Source organism: Vicia villosa, linkage group LG7, assembly GCF_029867415.1.
Source record: "Vicia villosa cultivar HV-30 ecotype Madison, WI linkage group LG7, Vvil1.0, whole genome shotgun sequence".
NCBI lineage: Eukaryota > Viridiplantae > Streptophyta > Magnoliopsida > Fabales > Fabaceae > Vicia > Vicia villosa.
The window spans coordinates 100036280-100060144 of record NC_081186.1 but is presented as its reverse complement, the minus strand read 5'-3'; the positions used below and the strand labels follow the sequence as shown (position 1 = coordinate 100060144).

General features: G+C 32.7%; 1 protein-coding gene and 1 non-coding gene across 2 annotated transcripts; both read right to left on the bottom strand.

Annotated features, from left to right (window-relative positions):
* Positions 1-4498: 4498 nt before the first annotated feature.
* On the bottom strand, positions 4499-4605 carry LOC131621166 (small nucleolar RNA R71). Its single transcript, XR_009289494.1, has one exon. It is a non-coding gene; the product is annotated as a small nucleolar RNA R71 (small nucleolar RNA).
* Positions 4606-16602: 11997 nt separating this feature from the next.
* Positions 16603-23123, bottom strand: LOC131616141 (phragmoplastin DRP1E-like). The gene is made up of 15 exons (XM_058887393.1): positions 22765-23123; positions 22604-22667; positions 22296-22403; positions 21241-21342; positions 20648-20698; positions 20463-20524; positions 19246-19336; positions 19095-19159; positions 18822-19016; positions 18629-18748; positions 18451-18521; positions 17715-17940; positions 17576-17626; positions 17053-17490; positions 16603-16918 (listed from the first exon to the last, which is right to left on the bottom strand). The coding sequence occupies exons 1-15, from the start codon at positions 22906-22908 to the stop codon at positions 16808-16810; spliced, it is 1899 nt and encodes a 632-aa protein (XP_058743376.1). The 5' UTR covers positions 22909-23123; the 3' UTR covers positions 16603-16807.
* Positions 23124-23865: the final 742 nt, after the last annotated feature.

The window sequence follows — 23865 nt, the reverse complement described above, 5'->3', positions numbered from 1 at the left end:
GTTTCAGCCAATGTCAAATCATCGTCTCTTTCCATTATCCAAGTCTCGGCCGTTCCCCATTGACATTGTTGAAAATTACTAGAACAAACTTTCAATATATTTATTTTCCTTGACTTTTCAAAATAAAATAAGTAAGACAAAATATTTACTTATCTTAAAAAAATTGCAAAATTCTCGTAATGTTTTAACATGGACGCAAAATAATTAAAATTAGCATGATGGAAAAACAAAACAAAATATACCTCTGAGTAAAGTTCACATAATGTTTTAACATGGACGCAAAATAATTAAAATTAGCATGATGGGAAAACAAAACAAAATATACCTCTGAGTAAAGTTCACATAATGTTTTAACATGAACGCAAAATAATTAAAATTAGCATGATGGGAAAACAAAATAAAATATATCTGTGAGTGAAGTTCACATAAGTAAATATAAAAGAGTCCCGCATATCTAACAATGTCGATTGGGGAAAGCTCATCTGGAATGCGCTAATTCCAGCTTCTTCATCTTTACTTTTCTGGAGGCTACTCCACAATAAACTTCCGACAGACGACAGCATGTCCATTCGGGGGTTCCATCTACCTTCGGTTTGCAATCTTTGCGGTTCTTTTGGTGAAACTGTTAATCATCTTTTCTTCTCTTGCACTTTTGCTGCTAAATTCTGGAATTTTCTTTCGTCGTCTTTGGCGCATAATTTCTCGGCTGTCCCGGATATTTGGTCAGCCTACAACAAGCTTCACTCTGCTCAAAGTAAGGTTGTGTTGCTGGCTGCTGTGGTCAGTGTTATTTCTAAGATTTGGAAAGCTCGTAACGTTAGTCGGTTTGAGGACACGAGCATCACTTGGTCTTCGCTTTTCAAAGAGATCAAGAGGGATGCTGAGTACGCAGGAAACACTACTCAGAAGGTTGGATCAAACTCGGTCTTGGACTTTCAATTCCTCAAAAGTTTCAATATTAAAGTTAACCCTCCGAAAGCTTTTATTGTTAAGGAATTCTTGTGGCATCCTCCTGTTCTCAATTGGTTAAAATGTAACACTGATGGTGCGGCTTCAGGGGTGCCTCAACGGGCGGCTTGCGGTGGCATCTTTAGAGATCATACAGGAAAGCATCATGGCAGCTTCTCTAAATTCTTAGGTTCAGGTAATGCTCTCTGGGCTGAATTATCTGGCGCCATTTTGGCTATCGAGATTGCTAGGCAGAATAATTGGACAAATTTATGGCTGGAAACTGATTCTACTCTGGTGGTTCTCGCTTTTTCTAAGCCCGATATTGTCCCTTGGAATATTCGTAATAGATGGGAGAATGTTCTACACCATACTAGATCCATTAATTTTTTGATCACTCACAGATATAGGGAAGGAAACCATTGTGCTGATAGACTTGCTAGCATAGGTTTACATATTCAAGATTTTGTTTGGTGGGATGTTGTTCATAGGGAGATTCTAATGGAATTTGCTAAAAACTCTATTGGTCTTCCTAATTATAGAATTTCTCATTAAGGGGTTTTGGTTTGGTCCCCCCTATTTGTTCTTGCTCTGTACCTTCTCTCTTCTTTTTTTTGAATATATTTTGTGGTGGGATTTTCCCCCTTGGCTTAAAAAAAAAAAGTAAATATAAAAGAGAGAGCTCAAAGGCATCTTTTTCATCCAAAGTATCAGGATGAGTGATGTTACCTAACACCACTGTGTTTATCATCATTGCTCTCTCATAAATTGCACAAGCGGGAATCGAACCAGTGTCTGTACCCCAATTTTTTTAATTCATTTATAAACCTACCTCCTCATCAATGAGGCTTGTTTTCTTTGGCTGATGTATATATGTCTCACATCCAATCCAAATTATAATTTTTATAGACAATATATGATAAGTACTAGTTTAATTCTTCCCTATAAAATTGGTTTATAAAATAACTTATGATGCAGAGCTCCAATTAAGTATCCATTTCCTGCATATATGCCAATATAGCTATGGCAAAGCCAAAGATCAGTTTAAAAAGACCACCAACCATATAATCAAAAGCCATACTCCTACACTTACATTTACTTAATCTCACTGATACAAATAAGTGTTCCACATAAATTACAAAGTATGGATATCCCATGGTAATTAAATAATGGATATAACGCACGCACAACATTCTGCTAACAAGTATCAGAAGCTTATCAGTAAAAATCGACATTGCAATCAATGATGGTTAACAGGTAATCAGACAATATCAGAATTTGAAGGCACAAATATTTGTTAGTGAACCTTTGACCTTTGTCACTCCTTCTGACAAAACTAATGATATCTCAGACTATTGTAGGGGTAGTGTAAGCCTCCTCTGGTGAGTTTGTTAGCTAAAGCTCTATCATTGATGTAACTGTCGTAAACACCTATATATTACACAATACACATAATGAAACCGATCCTGCATAATAACACCTATATATTACATCATCATACTCATTAGAACAGCATGTGATGAGTATAATACACAGTATACATAACGAAATCAATCCTGCATAGACCCAATAAAAAAATTTCCAAATTGTCTTGTGACATAGATGTTTCTCCAAAACAGTGTTGCCTATAATTGGGTTAAGCAATCGAACAATGAGATCACCTATTTGGAGCCTTAAAGCAGAATATGAAGCCACCAATTGGAAGCTTAAACCAAACCTGCTTCCGCAAATCGTCCGAATTCTTCCAAAACGGAATAAAGCATCCTGCATAATTGGATCCGGCAGTAGCAATGATAATTTGTGAACACTGCTCCACGCCTCCACCGAGGCTTACACCATATAGAAGACCCGAAATTTAAAACCATCACATTACTAGTAAATTTAAAACCATCATAAGAACTAATTGTTACATCGAAAAAGAAAAACAACAGAGAAGAAATTGAAGCTTAAAATTCATATCATTGATAAAGGAAATTACAAAAACAAAAATACCTAATGCAATTTGTGTATCCACAAAGTAAGAAATTCTTATTACAGAGTAACATAGAAAACTCAGTTAAAAAAAATAAACCCTAGAAAACTCTAACGAAACACTTGTGCATCAACAAATTCTTGAATCGTGAAGAACTTCATTCTAATTAACAATGTCATTCCATCTTTTGTTGACAATAATAGAGATCGTAACAATCCAAGCGATGCAGTTAACAACTGCAGTGGTGGTAGATAAAATAAACGAGCCTGCGATACAAGCAAGGGATGCAATAGCCATACTGACAATATTTTGAACTATGCTTTTACCGCTAACAGAACGACTGCACAAGACTACGTTCAGAATTGTGATAAGAAACTGTGAGTGTATGAGGATGAATATGAATCTGATGAAAAAAGCGTGATCCGCAATGAAATCGGTCATGCCAAGATTTGGCGGGATTTCCACAAGGATAAATACCATAACTAGCCCAAATAGTCGTTGTATGGTGTTGCGGACTGCCGCGGACATTTTATGCTCAATCTCTTCGCTGTGTTGTTTAAGATCCATTGTTGTTGTTGTGGAAGAAGAAGCTTGATTAGGGTTTCAGGAAGAAGAAGATACTATTGAAAACTCTTTCGAATTTCTGTTATTTTTCTTCTTTTTTTAAAACCTCTTCCCCTTTTATATAGTTGAATTGAATTTACTTTGGTTTTTAATAATAGTAACTCTCTCTTTATTTTATTAGAATTTTAATGTTAATTTTACCTAAATTTAAGTCTATCATAATCTTAATTAAACAATTGAAATTCACTTGATCAGTAAATTTCAATTTAAAACAAATTATTTGAAAAAAAATAATATTTGAAATTTGAAGTAGAATAATTGGAAAGTTGGTCAAAAAAATAATAATGGAAAAATTAACACCACATCAACATAAAAATCCTAAATAGAATATTAGAAAAAAGGTTTGTAATATTTTGTCCTCTAGTGACACGATGGGTGCTTAGTTGTTGCATGTGCATGTTGTTAAATTCAATATACAGAGGAGATTTTGGATCTTAGAAAACATTCGGATTGCTTAGGAGATTTCAAGCTACTTGACACTTATAAGGAATCCCTCCTCTTTTTCTTGTTTTTTTGACATAGAAGAGGAATCAAATCACTAAGACAAAGTTATGACAAATAATGACAATATTGACATTGCTAACGATCAAACAAGAAACATCAAGGATTGTAGAATATTTGATCCCAATGCCATGAATTCATGTATATCCATAGATCACTGTGGTGCAGTTTGAGTTTAAACCAATGATGTTTCAAATGTTGCTAGCCATTGATCAGTACTCACACGTTGCAAATGAAGATCCATACTTGCATTTGAGACAAATTTAGAGGTTGCTAGCAAATTTAAAATTCTTGGCATTAAAGATGACGCCTTCAGGTTAAGGCTTTTTCCATACTCTCTAAGGGATAGAGCCAAGAGCTGGCTGAACTCCATAGAGCCCGAATTCGATAGCCACATGGAATGCTTTAGCTGAAAAGTTTTTAGCTAAATACTTTCGTCTTATCAAGAATACTAAGATGAGAAACGAGATCACTTCATTTAGACAACTAGATGATGAATCCTTATTTAATGCTTGGGAAAGAGTTAAAGAGTTTCTTAGACAATGTCCCCACAAAGGTATGTCGGTCTATATTCAACTAGAAACACCCTACAATAAATTGGTTCCTTCATCAAGAAACATGCTTGAGGCATTTAGAGGTGGGGGCTTTTTGTCTAAATAATATGAAGACGAGTACAAGTTGATTGAAAGTATTACAATCAATAACTACTAATGACCAATTACAAGAGCTACTGTTGTTTCTACTTAAAAGAAGCGAACTAGTGTTCATGAAGTAACTGAGACTACAACCCTTACTGCTCAAGTACGCTCATATTCATCATATGATGAAAAATGATGATGAGTCCTAATGTATCAGCCGTTGAACCTTTCAAGGTTGTGATTGACGCATAAGAGGTTGCATGTGTCTATTATAAGGGTGCTCACTTATTTGAAGATTGCTCAATAAATCCCGCTTTTGTAAACTATGTGAGCAATAACAAGTACAATAACCCTTACAGAAACACTTACAATTCTGGTTGGTGTAATCATCCAAATTTCTCATGGAGTAACAATCAAAACCAACTTAAGCCCCGAGTAACCCAAGCACCACAAGTTCCACCTAGTTTTTCTGCACCAAATTATGTCCTGGCCAACCAAGGGAGTAATAAGATGGAAAATATTTTGGAGTCCTTCATTCAATAGACAAGTAACCATTAAGTCAATAAAATTGCTTCTGCACTTAATTCAAGGACTAAGGGAGACTTCCAAGCTCTAGTCAAACTCAGAAGCTACCTCTGGGGCCAAGAGTATTGAAACATGCAAGGTTATTAAGCTAAGAAGTGGAAAAGAATGTGATGGGTCAACATCAACAACAAAAGAATCACCAAAAGAGAATTTGATTACTCCTGAAACTTTCGAGAGAAAAGTGTCAGAACCCACTGAAGCTACACTTGTGGTGGAGCCTAATGAAGAACATGTAACGCAAGAGGAAGGCACTTTAAAAGCTCCTAACAGGACATCTAATCTAGAGAAATAACCAATTGACATCTAGAGGTTGACAGATTACCCATATTTGTTCAAGAAAGACCCTCATCCCTTTTTCCTCAAAGGATTCGAAAGGCCAAAGAAGAGCACTAGTTTGGCAAGTTCATGGAAATTCGGAAGCATCTTAATATCAACATACCAAAGATTGAACCAATTCAACAAATCCCAAACTATTCCAAATTCAAGAAAGATGCTCTTACAAAGAGGAAGATAGTGGGATAATTTGCCACCATAGCATTCACTCAAAAGTGCAGTCAACTTGCTCAAGGAAAATTCCCTCCTAAGTTAAAGGATCCTGAAAGCTTTATTATACCATGTAACATAGGAGATTCATTATGTGGAAGGGAATTTTGTGACCTTAGAGCTAGCATTAACCTTAATCCTTTATCTATCTTTAAGAAGTTGGGTGTAGGAGTTTCCAGACCAATAACTATCACCCTCAAACTAGCTGACTGAAGCATTTGTTATCCCCAAGGGAAGATTGAAGATGTACTAGTAAGGGTTGATAAGTTTGTGTTCTCTGCTGACTTTATCATTATGGATTTCAGTGCTGCTGAAGAAACTCCCATATTGTTGGGAAAACCCTTTTTTCTATTGGAAGGATATTGATAGATGTTTAAAGAGGAGAGTTGACTATGAGAGTCAATGAGCAACATGTAGTATTCAATATTTTGTATGCGTTGGGGTATCCAGAAGAAGAAGAAGTTGTTGATTGTTCATTGATATCTAGTTGGTAAAATGTGGTTCACAAAAACCTCTCCACACCCCTACCTCAAGATCACACACCCTTACACCACATAATCATTTAATTACCACCCTTACAAATATAAATCACAACAATTAAATTAATTTAATAAAAATCAAGGAATTACAAGCAGAGGTGTCAACTCTTGGCACTTTTGAAAAAACATAAGAAAGCTATTGCTTAGCAGATATCTGACATCAAGAGAATCAACCCTACTATTTGCATTCATAAAATATTGTTGTAAGACAATGTCAAGAATAGCATTCAGAGTCAAAGGAGATTGAATTCCATCACGAAGGAGATTGAAAGGAAGGATATCATTAAATGGTTAGGTGCTGGAATCATTTATCATATTTTTGATATTGTGTGGGTGAGTCTTATCCAATGTGTTTCGAAGAAGGGTGGCATGACAATCATTGAAATTGATAAGAATGAAATAATTCATATAATAATTGACATTTGATGTAGGGTACGCATGTAATGTGGAAATATTAACAAAGCCATGCGCAAGGACCATTTTCCTCTCCTCTTCATTGATAAAATGATTGATAGACTATCTAGTCAAGAATTTTATTTCCTCCTTGATGGTTACTCGGGATATAACCATATTACCATTGAACCTAAAGATCAAGAAAAGACAACTTTTATATGTCCCTATGGAACCTTTGCTTTCGGAAGGATGTCATTTGGACTATGTAATGAATTCAATATTTTCAAATTTAGTTGAGAGCTCAATGGAAGTGTCCATAAATCATTTTTCTGTCTTTGGAGAATCTTTCAAGAAATTCCTAAACAATTTGGATATGGTGCTTATTAGATGTGAAGAAAGTAATTTTGTTTTGAATTAGGAGAAGTGTTATGAAAATTTCATAGTATGATAAAGATATGTTTTGAGGCACAAAATTTTAAAGAGAAGATAGGAGGTAAACTAAGAAAAAGTTAAAGTTAAAGAGAAGTTGCCACCACATATCAATATTAAGGAAATAAGAAGTTTCCTTGGCCATGTAAGATTTTATAGAAGATTAATTAAGAACTTCTCCAAAATAACATACTCATGTGCCAACTGCTGCATCATGATGTGCCATATGACTTCATTTAGAAATGTGAGAAAGCATTCAAGTTATTAAAGCAAGCTATAATTTCAGCACCTATTGTCAAGAATGTTGGAAAGGATTGATCTCTATGTTTGAAGAAATGTTTGAAAGGATAGAGCATATGTTATGTCTTAGGCATTTATATGTCAATTTCAAAATAAATTTTGGAAGAGGCACATAGATTAGGAATTTGATGATGGGAGCAACAAAGACAACTTACATATTATATGACATGCTATAGTTATAATGTAAGTCCTATTAATGGACAAGACATGTGGCCAAAAGTTGACATTGAAGAGATGTTACTTTCAACATACAAAAGAGGACATGGCTGGTCAAAGAAATTAAGGTGGAGAGAAAATGATGAGGACTAAAATAAGAAAAGAACACAAACAAGTTATTGTTGCACAAGATGTAGTATACATGGCCATAATGCAAAAAGTTACGTTAATTTTATGGTTAACCTTAAAGCTGATAAAAGAAAGGTATTTAATTATGGCCATACTTATAGTTATTGATGTCATATTAATTTTCTGAGTTTAACGTAAAATCAAAGAAAACTACTACATGAGAAACCATCCGGTAATACAACACAAGAACAACTTCAATATTAACCACATGAATCTCTACATGCAACGCAAAAACACCTTTAACCTCAACCTACATCAACTCAACCTAATATTGATCCTGAGTTTGAAATGTTTGCCGCAAATCATCCCGTATCTGAGACCTATATGAATTTTATTGAAATATATCAACGTAAAGAAATTTTACACCGTAAATTAATCACAACCATTGATTTGTTTAAAATGTTTGACTTTTATTTTAATTTCATTTAAAGTAATAGAGTTGAGAGGTTATGATATATTGATAGTGTAAATTTTTTTACATTGATAATGCATTGCAGTTAAACTATAATGATGATTAGTTGAGATATATTTAGTGTATTAAGTATCATAGAAGTTGGAACTGCTATTTACCATAAAGAATTGCACTCTCACAATACTGGGGAAAGGATGATACACCAATTAAATTCATTCTGATCTACGGTCAAAAGCCATACTTCTACACTTACCACTTACTGATACAAACAGGTGTGCCCACATAAATGACAAAGTATGCATATCTCAAGGTAATTAAATAATGGATAAAATCTGACATCAATATATCCTACTAGCCCTTGTATCTGCTATCAACGGTGTTGTTCCAACTTCCAATTTACATTCTGCACAGGTATTGTATAGCATTTCCAGCCAAGAGAATTTATACAAAAAACAGACCGCACCTATCCAGCCAAATGAAATATGAATTGAATTATCTATCAACTTGGATTTCATAAGTGTTTACACTAACCAGTTAAGTATCCTGCAGTATGAAATATGGTAGTATAAAACTGATGATGCACAGCTCCAATTAAGTAACCATTTCCTGTATAAAAAGATCAGTATAAAAAGACCAGCAACCGTATAATCAAATATCGGCAGCTTATCAGTAATAATCGACATTGCAATCAATGATGATTAACAGGAAATCAGACAATATCAGAATTTGAAGGCAGTCAATATTTGCGCATCTGATTAGATGATTCTATACCAGTCCTCTATGCTCAGATCATTCCATGATAATGATTTAATATTCGCAATAGTCCTTTCCAAATTCTCTTACTCTCTCCTCTATATATCTTTGTACAAAGCCTAGGCAGGTTCATGATGATATCTTATTGGATCTGGTAGTAGTAATGATAATTTGTGAACATTGTTCCACCGAAGCTTACACCATATAGAAGACTCGCAGTAGATCAGAACCAAGCCAACACAGATCATGCATCGCCCAAAATTTGTTCCGAAACGAAATAAAGCATCCTGCATAATTGAATCCGGCAGCAGTAATAATGATTTGCAAACATTGTTCCACCATAGCCTACACCGTATAGCAGACCCTCGGCAAATCAACACAGATCATGTTACCCTTCAATCCCATAGTCAGAATTTGCTCGAACTGCAATCCATCTGCCACCTGTTGTGAAGTTTCCAATGAATGAGATGTTGTCTGTATAATCCAATAAAACTATTTGACAGAGAATCCTTTGATCGGGTTGAATAGCCAAAGTCTTTTACCCTGCTCAGTTCTTGTCGGCCTGACTTCAATTCATTCAGTTCTTGAGATCTCTGCTGCTATCCATCTTCCAATCCCATCTTCCTACAGAAAAAACTCCCATTTCTACGATCGAACCCTTTTTTGGGTACTAATTTCAAATCCCATCTACCTACCCACTTCTGGTTCTATAAGGAAATCCCAGCTCCATTCCCTGGTGATCAAGCCTAGGGATAAACTCTGAATCTTAAGGTAATTAGTTTATTTGTCTCTAAATACATTATTTTCGAAATAAGTTGGTGTTTCGTTTCCTTCAATCTCTTGCATTGAGTCAAAATTGGAGGTGAATGTGTCTCTTTTCCTTAGGTTTACCAATAAACATAATTCTTTATCTCTCAACAATATAGGAACATTAATACACTTACTAGCAAAATTTAAAATCATAACTAATTGTTACATCGAAAAAGAAAAAGAATAGACAAGAAATTGAAGCTTAAAACTCATATCCATTGATAAAGGAAATTACAAAAACGAATACGTAATGCAGTGTATCACAAATTCTTATCAGAGAGTAACATATATAGAAAACTGAGTAAAAAATAAATAAATCCTAAGAAACTATAATGAGTATCCACACAAAGTGTTGAATCATGAAGAAACTCTTCCTTGAACCAATTTGCCACATCAGTCTTCATCACTCTCATCTATTAACAATATGATTCCATTTTTTCCTAGCAATAATGAAGATCGTTACAATCCAAGAGACGGCGTCAAGTAATCCAGTGATGGTAGAAATCATAAACGCACACGAGACACAGACAAGGGATGCAATAAACAAACTGACAAGAATTTCCACTATACATCTACCACTAACAGAAGTATTGCGTAAGATCGTATCAAGCATGGGGAAAAGAGACAGTAAGTGTATATGGATAAGTAAGAATCTCAGGCAAAAAATGTGATTCGCAACGAAATCGGCCATACCACAATGTGGCCTGACTTCCACAGCAAGAAATATGAGATGTATCCAAAATAGGCGTGTTATGTTGTTGCTGACTTCGATATACAATGTCAGGTCAAGCGATTCGCTGAGTTGTTTAAGAGCCATTGTTGTTGTTGTTGTTGTTGTTGAAGAAGAAGCTTGATTTTGGTTCTTAGGGTTTCACGAAGAAGATACTTACTGAAAACTCTATCGATAATATTGTTTAATATATTTGTAATTTTATTGTTATGTGGTCATGGTTCAAGTATAACAGTATGAAGAATTTTAATTATTTAGAAAAAACAACCTTTTATAACTTGTATAGAGACAAGTTTAATTAGTTTAATTCATTCTATAAATTTGATTTATAAATTAAGGGGGTGTCATTTTATATTAAAAAAAATTAAATTTTATCTTTAATCTATGTGAACTTTAAGATCTTCAACATATTTCCTCACCACTAATATTAAATTAAATTTTATCTTTAATTTATGTGAACTTTAAGATCTTCAACATATTTCCTCACCACTAATATTTTTGGTGTGTGAATATAAAAGGTAAATAATTGATAGTTCGATCGATAGGTCTGGATACTATATTAAAAAGTATAGTTAAATTTAGCTCATTATTACAAAATCGATTTTACAAAAGAAGAGGGTGTTACTTTATATAATTTTTTTTTAAATTCATTGTTCAATCAATGTGAGATTATGATCTTTCCTATAATGAAAAATTAGATAAATATAAATATGTACTCATAAAAGATAAGTCTACATGACATCATTATTGTATCATATAATTAGATTCAAACATGCTATTTGTTGAAATATCATTATCATCGCATATAAGTTATAACATTGGTTTAACGCATATTCGAACTTTTCCGTAATGGTTTAAATTAGACGAAAATTGATAAAGTGTTTTCCATTTGCCATAGTTCCCATAGTTTTAAAATAGAAGTTTTTAAAAGCTTATTTTTAATTTTGGGATGATCTATATATGATGTGAATTTTACTAAGTTGGAAACAACTTCACATGGATCATACATCTCAAATTATTCCTTAAGATCACTTGTGATTGAAAAGGGAAGCTCCGAAATAATCATGGATACTCTTGGGAAGAGCTTAACCCATGTGCCAACTCTATCCTTTCACCTTTACCAATACTTATTATTAATTTAGAGAACATGAAATGATTTTCCTTATTTCTTTAAATGGTAGTTTAAAAGTTTCTTAATGTGACAACTTATACATACGAGTTAATGTCCTCTAGATATCTGAATAATTAAATTATAGTATTGCTTATGTGAATTATATATTGGATTTATTACAAAATACAAAAGTACTCAATTATACACTTGTTTTTATAAATACTGAGATTTAGTATATGATGTTTCTTTCTTCTCTACATTATTAGGAATCGTAACAATAAGCTAAATGTTAGTCGAATAGAACCCTTTATCAGAAAACATATTTACAATTGTTATTATGAAAGCTGCCTATATTGCCTGGTTTCATTTGGTATAACTAAGCATATGTTCATGATACAGGGACTGGCAGCCAGTCCTATTGATTCTTTGGCCTTCATAATAAAATTTTAGAAACACAGATTGCTCAAATAGCCACACAACTTGCTTCTTCCTCTAAAGATTCTGGTATACTTCTAAGACAACCAAAACCAAACATCATAGGGCAAATACACATTCTAACTTTAAGAGGGGAAAACAATGTACAGCACGACATCCAAAAACGCCAATCTTTGTCGGAGCACAGGATTGCCACACAACCTGCATTCCCTTTGCCAACTGCTGTGAGATATCCAATGAATGAGAAGTTGTTTGTATGATTCGGTAAAACGATTTGACAGAGAATCCTTTGATCGGGTCGAATAAGTCTTTTATCCTGCTCAGTTCTTGTTGGCCTGACTTCAATTCATTCAGTTCTTGAGCCTCCACTTCATTAAGACCTCTGCTACTATCAATCTACCAATCCCATCATCCTTCCCCACTTCTACGATCGGTCCCTTTTTTCTGGTTCTAATTTCAAATAAATCAGGGTATTGTTCTTTTAAAGTTCTGTCACCTATCCAAGGGTTTAGGAATAAACATAATTCTTTATCTCTCGAACAATATAAGAAGTTTAATACAGTTTGAGTTAACTGTATCCATTATTCCACATTACATTACTAGTAAAATTTAAAACCATCATAAGAACTAATTTTTACATCGAAAAAGAATAGAGAAGAAAATGAAGCTTAAAATTCATATTCATTGATAAAGGAAATTACAAAAACAGAATACCTAATGCAATTTGTGTATCCACAATGTAAGAAATTCTTATCAGAAAGTAACATAGAAAACTGACTAAAAATCTAAACCCTAGAAAACTGACTAAAAAAAACTAAACCCTAGAAAACTATATAGAAAAGTGACTAAAAAACCTTAACCCTAGAAAACTATAACGAAACACTTGTGTATCCACACATTCTTGAATCTTGAAGAAATTCTTTCTTGAATCAATTTGCCACGATTTCCTTTGCCACGATTTCGTTCCATCTTTTCACGACAATGATAGAGATAGTAACAATCCAACTTATGCCAATAACGACTGCAACGATGATGGTAGATAATAGCAACCCAAATAAGACACAGTCAAAAGCTGTAATAACCATACTCACCAAATTTCGCACCATACCATGACAACTCACAGGACTACTGGATAAGGTTATGTGAAGCATGTAGATAAGAAACATTGAGTGTGCAACGATAAGTAACATTCCCATGAGAAAAGTGTGATTCGCGATGAAATCGGTCATACCAAAACTTGGAAAGAATTTCACAACAAAAAATGCCATAAGCACCAAAAATAGTCGTGTTATGGCGTTGCCGACTGCCGTGAACATTTTCTTGTCACTTGCTTCGGTGTCTTGATCAAGAGCCATTGTTGTTGTTGTTGAAGAAGAAGCTTGATTTTGATTCACAGGGTTTGAGAAAGAAGATTGATTATGGATCATAGGGTTTCAAACCTCCTTCCCTTTTTATAGTTTGTTTTTGAAATATTTAGGGAATATTGTTTTTTTTTCTTTTCGGTTTTTTGGTTGCTTTGTTTCCTCCCTTTTTATAGTTGCTTTATCTAGATTTAAATTTAAGTCTATCATAATCTTAATTAAATAATTTTAATGCATATGATTAGTGTAAATTTCACTTTAAAACAAATTTTTTTAAAAATTTTGAATTCAAATTTTAAGTAGAATAATTGTAAACTATACTTTATTTACGGCTGATTATCACAAACCTCTTCCTTTGAGAATATGGAAAAATTAACATCACATCAACACAAAAATACTCAATAGAATATTAATAAGAAGGTTTGTAATATTAAATAATATTTTTTTAAATAATTATTTTAATTAAAATAAATATTATATTAATAATGTGTTATTATTACTAATATTGTTTAATATATTTGTAATTTTATAGTTATGTGATCACGGTTCAAATATAATAATATAAAAAGTTTAGTCATTTAAAAAAATTCATCTCTAATAACTAATATGATAAATATTAGAATTAAAGTTCAAATTATTTATAAAGTATGAATGCCACTTTATTTATAAAAAAAATTAATTTTAGTGTCTAATCAATGAAGAATTTAGGTTCTCATACCATATTAAAAAATATTTATAAAATGTCGTTGAATTTAATTCATTATTACTAAACTTACTTTTTCTTTTTTTTCTTTATACCACCGGTTTAGTTCGGTTCGGAGAGTTCTGGCATCAAGTGGTTTCATCCCCTCCCGATCACAACTAAACTTACTTTACAACTTACTTGTAAAGGAAGTGAATGTTATTATATATAACTTTTTAAAAATTTATTGTTCAATTAATGTGGGACTAGGATCTTTTCAATAATAAAAAATCATAAATATAAATTATGATAGTAATATGATAGATATATTGGTACATTATATATATATATATATATATATATATATATATATATATATATATATATATATATATATATATATATATATATATATATATATATATATATATATATATATATATATATATATATATATATATATATATATATATATATATATATATATATTCTCACTCCAAGAGTAAGTGTAGAAGGGTTATTTCAAATTTTAACCTTTGATTTTCATTAATGTAGCGACTTTAATTGATCATTTAATCTAATTATTTTTGGAAATATTTTTTCATATAAAAAATTAATTAAAGCCTTTTACAAGAGAGGTCAAATTTATAGATAGGGCTAGACATAAAATGAAGGAAAAGAAATGTGACGAAGAGGTTGATAATTCTAGTGATCAAATGATGGATCTATGAAGGATTTTGATGATAGTAAGGTGGAGATGATGGATTATTTTGATGAAGATGTGGGTGAAGGTCAACCAAGAGCTACACTTATTGTTGATGGTGATGCCACAAGTGAACTACTCAACAATGTCTTTATCACACAAGAGAAGGGTAAGGAACACATCATTGAGAAAGATTAAATGACTGATGAATTTGACAGTGCGACAAATAATGGCAATTGTGATGATAGGCTTAATGCAGTTAGATTCAATGAAGAAAATATTTTAGTAAGGAATTTACTTTCAAGGTGTGAATGAAGTTTTTCTTGAAACGTTTCAAGAATGTCATACTAGAGCATAGTGATTAAGACTAACCTTAATTAGTAGCATACTTTTTAGGACTAGGCTTAAAAAATCTAAAAAATATGAACTCTAATTTTAAAGTCCTCTGATTTATTTAGTTTTGCGGACCGGACTATATGAGTTTGTCATTTTGATGGTTATATCTAACAACGTGGTCTAAATATAAAGGAAGTAGTGAAAGGTCTGAGGGGTCTCCTAAAAAATGTAACATCTAGGGTAACATGGACTTTTAAGATTACATGGAACACATGAATTCATAAAGACGATGTCAGAGACAAATAAACCCAAGAAGCTGATACTTTCGCATCAAATGAAGTTTCTTCAACTCTATGTCGCGAGAGTCTACCTTTCTCCTTGCAAACTGAAGTATGTTAGGTCAATCTACCATGTTTCACTATTTCTTGAATTTTAGGATAACAGAGAACACATGAATTCGAGAAGGCGATGTCAGAGACAGATAAATCCGAAAAGTTGATACTTCCGCATCAAATGAAATTTCTCCAACTGTATATGTATATCGTGAGAGTCTCTACCTTTCTCCTTTCAAACTAAAGCATGTTAGGTCAATATATCATACTAAGTTGTCGGACATTTTTTATATAATCAAAATGAATGTCAATCTACCATGTTTCAGTATCCAATCATTTTTATATAATCTACCATGTTTCACATTTTTATATAATTAAAAAAAAATTAAATATAATTAAATGCAATAAAATCATATTTAAAGTTTCAACACATTTAATACACGTGTTCCAAAATAATATATCTATAAATAACTTATTAATTCGTGCACTTGAGGCACATGTTAGCTTTTTTTTCTATAATTTATTTAATCAATTTTAGAAAGTTTTATTATTTTTCTTCCGAGTTTCGGCATACATTGAGCATGTTCAAACAAAGTAAGAATCCATTCCATTTCCTAAAAAGAAATAGAGGTCCATTACTATAATTTTGTGTGCATAAAGTTAAATAAATAATAAATGTGTCACATGTCTTAGAAATACGTGTAATATACGCACAAAATTATAATAATAAGAAAAAAATGGAATTTAAAAAATGGAGTAGATTCTTACTCGTTCCAAACTACTAAGATCAAATGCTACCAAATGATAATGGAAAATGCATTTCCTAAATTTTTATTATTTTTCTTCTAGTTTTGCAACAGAAAGAAAAGTGAAGGTTGCTTAAGAAAAAAAAATTCAAAATTTTACACTTTCTTACAAGTTTTAAATTACTTTTCAGAATAAAATTTCTATTTTGTATAAATTCTTTAACATGTGTAGAATTATGACACAAGGTTGCACGAGTCCTATTTAAATAAACAACTCTACACAACACAGATACAGACACAGAATTGTAATTTGTAATATAGAAATTATTCAAAAAACGTGAATTTCAATTTTGACAAAATGTTCGTAGTCCATGTTGCTGCAGATGAATATATCAACTCTTGGAACAATAAACAAATAACAATCAACTAACATGGTCAAACAAATCTAGAAAATAAAAAATGGCTGAACAATAAAATAATACAAACTATAAAATCATATCTGGGTTCACTCAACCCACAGTCAATAGCTATAAACTACATATAATGCAAAAACTGAAGACAGTTAAATAGCAACCAAGCTCATCGTACCCAAGAAACCGAATCAATCTCATCCCTAGCTGCTTTATATAGTTCAAGCCTTTTAAAACATTGTTGTCTTCTCTCCATCACTGTAGGATCTTCGTCTAACAACTGTGATAGTTCATTAATAGCAGACAAAATCTCAGTGATATAATGAAAACAACAAAAACAGGTAATTTGTAAATAAGTGTATGTTTTCATAATTAGCCATTTGCATTGTTGGTGTTCCGAAGAGTGAAGAGTACCTCTTTTTTCCCAATTTGTGTGAAGAAATAGCTTAGCAATGATAGTTTTGCTTCTCTGACCTGACAATATACCACAGCCTTTGGAATAGTGATCCTGAGTGTGTCTGACACTAAACCTATGTAGGATGACACATTTGATCCAATCCTTCTAAAATGCCCCTCACCATATCGATCGTCATTTGGGTTTGGGCCAGAACGATTAGATGGATTAGTAGGTTGAGCTGGATTAGTAGGCTGAGCTGGATTAGAAGGTTGAGCTGGATTACCAGCTCTCTCCATTTCTTGAGGAAGTTTCCGGAAGAAATCCACAGTAAGATACGAAGCCTCCATATCCACAAGCCGAATAGTTGTCTTCTTACTCGCTTCACGAAATCTCTCTAGAGCCTCATTTGTAGCTGCAGATAATTCAGCTTGAAGAGTAGGGAATCGTCTCAATTCCTGTTCATAGAAAAAAATTGAGCTTCATTGAATATTCTAGTACATTTCAAACATGGTTGCTACAAAATGAATCCACAAACTTTACCTCAGTTTCACCTATTGATTTTCTCACAAGTTCTTTTAAGACAAAGTGAACCTACATCCAAATCAGAGAGATACAGCTTAATATTTTCATTCATTTTAGCTTTGACATAGAAAAAAGAAAACATCTAAGACTTGCTTACTGCATCAACTGAAGCTTCGGCTGGGCCTCTAAAGTAACTGAGAGCCCCCTCAATTAGTCGTCGGTAACCTTGCTCTGGGGCAATTAAATGTGGCTGGTAACCATCCGCCTCTGACACCACTCTCTTCACATTCTGAAGAGAAAGATGTTTGTCAATCGGAAGCTTTCGTAAAGCAGCAGGAAGCTGATTATCAAAGACATTGTATATCCTATCTCCTCCTGGCCGCCTGTGCAATAAAAAAGAGATTGTGTAACCAAAGAGACCTATGAACTTGTCCATCAGATAACAAGCTGATTTCACAACAATCATTCCAAATTGCTTAAATATACAGTTGGTATACCAAATCTATTGCATAGCAGTATGTAGTTTTCTCTCAAAAAGAACCAAAAGTGAAAACAAAACAAACAATAACTCAACAAATATAGCACTGTTGAACTGAGACATCTAAAACAAAGAATAACTCGACAAATATAGCACTGTTAATCCATGCCTGATGATTATAGTAAAAAGAATTGAATATCAAGTTTGAAGTAAGTGTACTCTAAGCAATAGTTTTCTTTTATGAAAAATAATCACTGTTTCTTTGTTCCAAAAGCTATCTCAGTAAGCTGAGAATAAAAAAGCCTTTTTTCCCCCCAAGTATGGGCCAAAACCATCAAGTTACAAACAGTAGATGCTGTCCACCCATAAATTCACATATGTAATAATAGAGCAAAGGTAGAGCATGTATATTTACCCTCCATCTAAGTGCTCTTTGAATATCCGTTCAAACTTGCGGCAAAGTTCGAGGATGGTGTATAGTTGAGCCTAAAAGAGAAAGATACAGTTAGAATAATAAATATTATTCTGATGAATGTATAAAAATTAAAAAGCCTATACTCTTTCTGAAATAATTACAAATGTAAACCTCTCACCCCCGCATCAACAGCAATTGGTCTCCCAAGATGGTCCATCTCTGATTCAAGTTCTTCAATGCTTTTGTTTACCAAAGATGTTATACTAGGTATACGTGCCCTAATAACTGACTCCAAGTGCTACAAAATGATCAAACCTTATTAAATTTATACCATATTTCATTAAAGGCAAACAACTTTTCATAATACTAACCTGTGAAAGAAGTTTTGCAAGGTATACTGAACCCATTTTACTGGCTAAGTGGCCATAGTCAGGACTGGTTTCAAAATACTCAACCTCCTTACGTCTGGCAATAATCATATCAACATTTTTGTTGATATCTGCTTGAGATCGATTTACTATACCAACCCAAGGATGTTGTAGACGATAAGATCTTCCTTCAAGGACCTAAAAGAAATAAAAACAGGTGAAAAGACAATAATTATACAAGGAATCATACCCCAGAGAGAGAATAAGAGAGATTACATCCAATGCATTAGTTCCTTTGTCCATCAAATCCAGCTTTGTCAATACTCCAAATGTCCTTTCACCTGGACAGTTTACACACAAGGACTTTAGTGACAATAATTACTTAGACGTAGGTAAGAAGCAATAAATCCATGGAACATTAAAATACCTGTGGGATCCACTTCCCTGGCAAGTTTGATAGCATCAGAAGTTGCTATGTCCTGGTTGGCTGGAGATATAGCCAGTATGATACAATTAGGCTGCCAAAAGCATAAATTATTGGTTCTTGTTAATCTGTCTTAGTAAGAACTAACGCTAAGTTTTGGATATTGTAAAATGAACGGAGTAGAATGGAGTGGAGCGGAGTGGAATGGAAAGGAGCGGAATGGAATAAAAATGTCATTCCATTGTTTAGGCTATGTTTGGAAATTTTATGACGGAACAAAACAAATTGTTCATTCTGCTCAGATCGGAGGGGATGGAATGGAATCCATACCACTCCAATCTGCTCCATCCAATTTTTAACTATCGAAATAATGGAATATCATTTCATTCCATCTCATTACGCTCCACTCCATCCAATTCCATCAATCCAAACAAAGCCTTGGGTATTGTATGACGGAATCAAGCAATTTTTTCATTCCGCCCAAAATAGAGGGTACAAAAGATGATGGAAAGTATGGAATGCATTCCATCCGGTTCCTGCTCCATTCCATCAGTTTTTAATAAATACAAACTATGGAACATAAATTTATCCCATTCCATCAATCCAAACATACTCTAAGTAATAAAATGGTACCCGCACTAATAGAAACATAGCAAGGAATTTCATTTGGCAATAGGCAGTTTATAATTGTATCCCCAATGCAATAAGCATAAATGAAAAGAGCATCAACGCCATAATGTCTTATTGAAAACCATATATAGTGATAGACCATTAAATCCAAATCCCACTTAATGATTTTTCTATAATTTTCTCTGTACTCTCAATCTCTACCTATTACACTATTCTCTGCTTAAACCCTCATTGACAGTGCTTATAAACTACGGGTCTTCTCCACACATACAAAAACCATCTAAAATGAGACTCCCATAATTTCTTTAACAGATGCTATCCCAACATTCTCTCCAAAACTTACAAAATTCATTCCTAATACTATCTTGTCTTGCATGGCCACTCACCCAATTTACCATTTTCATCTATCCGATCTGGTAACAATGCTTACTTTCTTATTGGTTCTTCACCAAATTACCATCAAACATTCATTCCCGAACCATATATCATCAAATTTTCCTTAACATGGTATTTTGGTGCATCATCCAATCAAATTATTCAACCAGAAGAATGAGGATAAATTAAGACAAAATGGAAAAACTTCATTTTACCTTCTCAACATAAGATCGAACCATAGTTTCAATATCTTCAACAGTACTCTCAGGCTGTCCATCTGAAAATGACGTAATTGCGAACAATTTAACTGAAGCTTATCATATTGTACAACAGATTTTTTATTTAATTAATTAATTTCAAAATAAAACTATTTAAAATAGTAGTAGAATGCAGATTATACCTACGGCAACTTTAGTCAACCCCGGCAAATCAATCAAAGTTAGGTTGACAACTGCTCAAAAAAACAGAAACTGAATTAAGAAACACACAATATGACAGGTAGACTTCAAATAACAGTTAAAAAACTACTCTCCTTAGATCCATACATTAATCAAATGCAAAGTAAAATAATAAATATATAATTAGATATCAAATGGAAAAAATGTGAAGTAAATTAAAAATCAAAATCAAAAAACTTTTTTTAATTTATACTATAAACCTTAAACACTTGAAACTAAAGAAACATCCACAAGTACATTCAAGAGTAAATTGCAAGAGGTAGATACAACCATCTAGAGTACGTGGATCCTATTAAAGGAGGTGTTAATCCTCCTGTCCTATTAAAATGTTGGCAAACAGCTGCTGAATAACCATATTATTTATAAAAATATATTTAGGATGTTCCGCTAACAATTAATGTCATTCTAGTCTTTGGAAAATTCATCTCTCCAGGCTACTCTTCTCTATTTCAAAAGTAAACTGTGGAAGTGTCAACCGCAAGTTTACAGCAAACTCTACTAAATTTATTGGAAATAGACAACAATTGAAGCGCACCCTTTGGAGAATAAATGCTAAGATGAATTGGAATAGGAGATATTTGCTTTGTCTTTCCCGTAACCCTATCAGTTTCGTCCTGAATTTCTTGGCGTACTACAGCTGCAAAAGGAAAACCGAATTTAAAAATGATTGCAAAAACAGTATTCATATTTACAAAATACACTAAAAAAGATTGAGCAATATCATACAAATTAATGTACCAGTAAGCTTGACTATTAGTCCATGAATAATGACGAAAAAAAATCACTTGAAAAATTAATGCTATAATTTAGCAAAAAAGAAAATGAGTCTACATCTAAGAGAGAAAAGCAAAAAATCTGCCACCAAAGTTATAGACGAAATACACATGCCAACAACTAAAACATAACAAAAACAGATAAAGATAATATACAGCTATATAAACAAAATCAATTGTTTTAGCAACCAACAAGCATTCAACTTCAGATACAAGCAACCAATAAGCATTCAACTTCAGTTACAAGCAACCCATCAATTAATAGAGGAAACAAAAAGAAGAGAACTTCAGTTACAAGCAACCCATCAATTAATAGAGGAAACAAAAAGAAGAGTATCTTATTTATTCCTATAATTAGAGAATTTGCAATCATGGTTTTATATTGCACTCCGCAACTGCAATTGTGGCCGCAAAACCGCAATTGCAGTGTGAATTAAAATTGCGCGTCTGATCGCCATTAGAAGTCACATCAGACAATTTCACCGATGTTGTTTTTTCAAGTATGTTCATGAAAACTCAAAACTTCATAATCCCAAAATTCAATTTACTTTTTATGTAATGAAAAATATTAACATCAAGTGTTTTTTAACGGTATATTTCAAACACCTCCCAACTAAAATTCCCCCCGCAACGCCCGCAATGTACATCGCAATAGCCACAATGACCGCAGTCGCAGCATCCACAACTGCATCTGCGACCACAATTTAAAACCATGTCTACAATACAAGTCTCAACTATCTCATAAAAAGCATCAACATAAAAAGAAGAAAACAAACAGGGTAAAGAGGTAAGGTAAGTAACTAGACTACAATATTACCAAAATCGGTTATCTTTCTCCCTTGTCTGTGAAGAAACTCAGCATACTCCCTTTCATCATCTTCTATCTTATGAAGCTGCAATACCAATGGACGCCTCGTCACAATCCCTGCAATTCAAATTCAAATTCAATTCACAAACACACACATCAACTCCAAAATCACAAACAAAACAAAAAAAAAACTACCAAAATCAACCGAATAGAATAACTAACATAAGCCAATAAACCACACAAAAAAATTATAAAAAAAAAAAAAACAGGAAAATCTAAAAACCAAAATTGAAAAAAAGAAGAGAAAAAGAAAGAACCTGATCCTCTAGGTAGAAAGTCACGTCCAACGATACTTTCCAAAACCGAAGACTTACCAGAACTCTATAATAATTTCCAAAAACAAACAAATAAATAAATTAAACAAAAAATCAGAAATGAAATTCAGTGTTTAGAAGATTCAAGTAACGTTATACGTTACCTGGCCACCAACGACGGCGACGGAAGGAAGAGCTTCCCAGAGAGATGAAAACGTGTTGTTGTCAGAACCGCCATAATCGCCAAGCTTAGTACAAGCTTGCTGGATTCTGTTAACCAATCCGATTAAGCTCTCCATAGTCGTCATCTCGAACAAGAAGAAGAAGACGAGGATGATGATTTTCAGGTGCTAGTTACTAAGAAGTTTTGAAACCCTAGATTTTTGTGAAGAGAAGAAAAATGGAAGAAGGAAGAAAGATTGACGCCTTTTTGGACAAGTAAAGTCAGGTTTCGCGAAGGAAGAAGAAGAAACGAAGGTGATATAGCGTGGACGGTTTTTTCAAACGTTAGCTTGAATTTTTTATTTATACTAATTTTATATTTACTACTCTAATAGCTGTAATTAATGGGTAATACTTTTTGAAAGGGGAAATTGAAGATATTTCTTTTGTACGTAAAAAGATGTGAGAGTGTACATGTTTTGACCGGATCAGAGTCAACCAGGTTGTAAAGGGAAGTTAAAGTTGGATAATCGATGGATCAATATCGGATTAAAATATTTATACAATTTTTAATAGTTTTTTGAGCTAAAATATTTTTATACTATGCTCTAAACCTTACTATCATTAAACCAATATGTTGTGTTAAAAATGTTTAACATTTTTATTGTGAACATAAAAATAAGAAGTTAAATATACTTGTAGTTTTTATAAAATATTAATTTATCAAGTTCAGTTATATATTTATTATTGGATCTTCGGTTTTGTTTAAATTATTGGATAAATATTTTGTATTGTTTAGGGTAATGTTAACTTGTGCCCCAAGAACACAAATTAAGAAACCCATTTATAAAAATTTTGTTTTGAAAAAACACTAAAAAAATAAGTATATTTTTATTAAATCAATATACAATTTTTAAGATATTTTTTCTTCAATTAATTCTTAAGTTGTGTCCATAATGCACAAGTTAACATTCTTTTATCGTAAAAACTTTGATTGCGTGAAACTTCTAAAAAATAGAGGCTAGCTAGTGTCCTTAGGCAAGTTTGTATAGTAAAATTATATATTTAGTATATTGATAAATTTTGCTTATATTTTTAAATTA

Excerpts from the sequence above, each read along its gene's own strand:
- LOC131616141 (XM_058887393.1), bottom strand. The coding sequence starts at position 22,908 with ATGACGACTATGGAGAGCTTAATCGGATTGGTTAACAGAATCCAGCAA. Across the intron at positions 18,522-18,628 it reads CAATTGCTGTTGATGCGGGG|GCTCAACTATACACCATCCT; the intron begins GTGAGAGGTTTA and ends TTTCTCTTTTAG. Across the intron at positions 16,919-17,052 it reads CACAAATTGGGAAAAAAGAG|TTGTTAGACGAAGATCCTAC; the intron begins GTACTCTTCACT and ends GAACTATCACAG.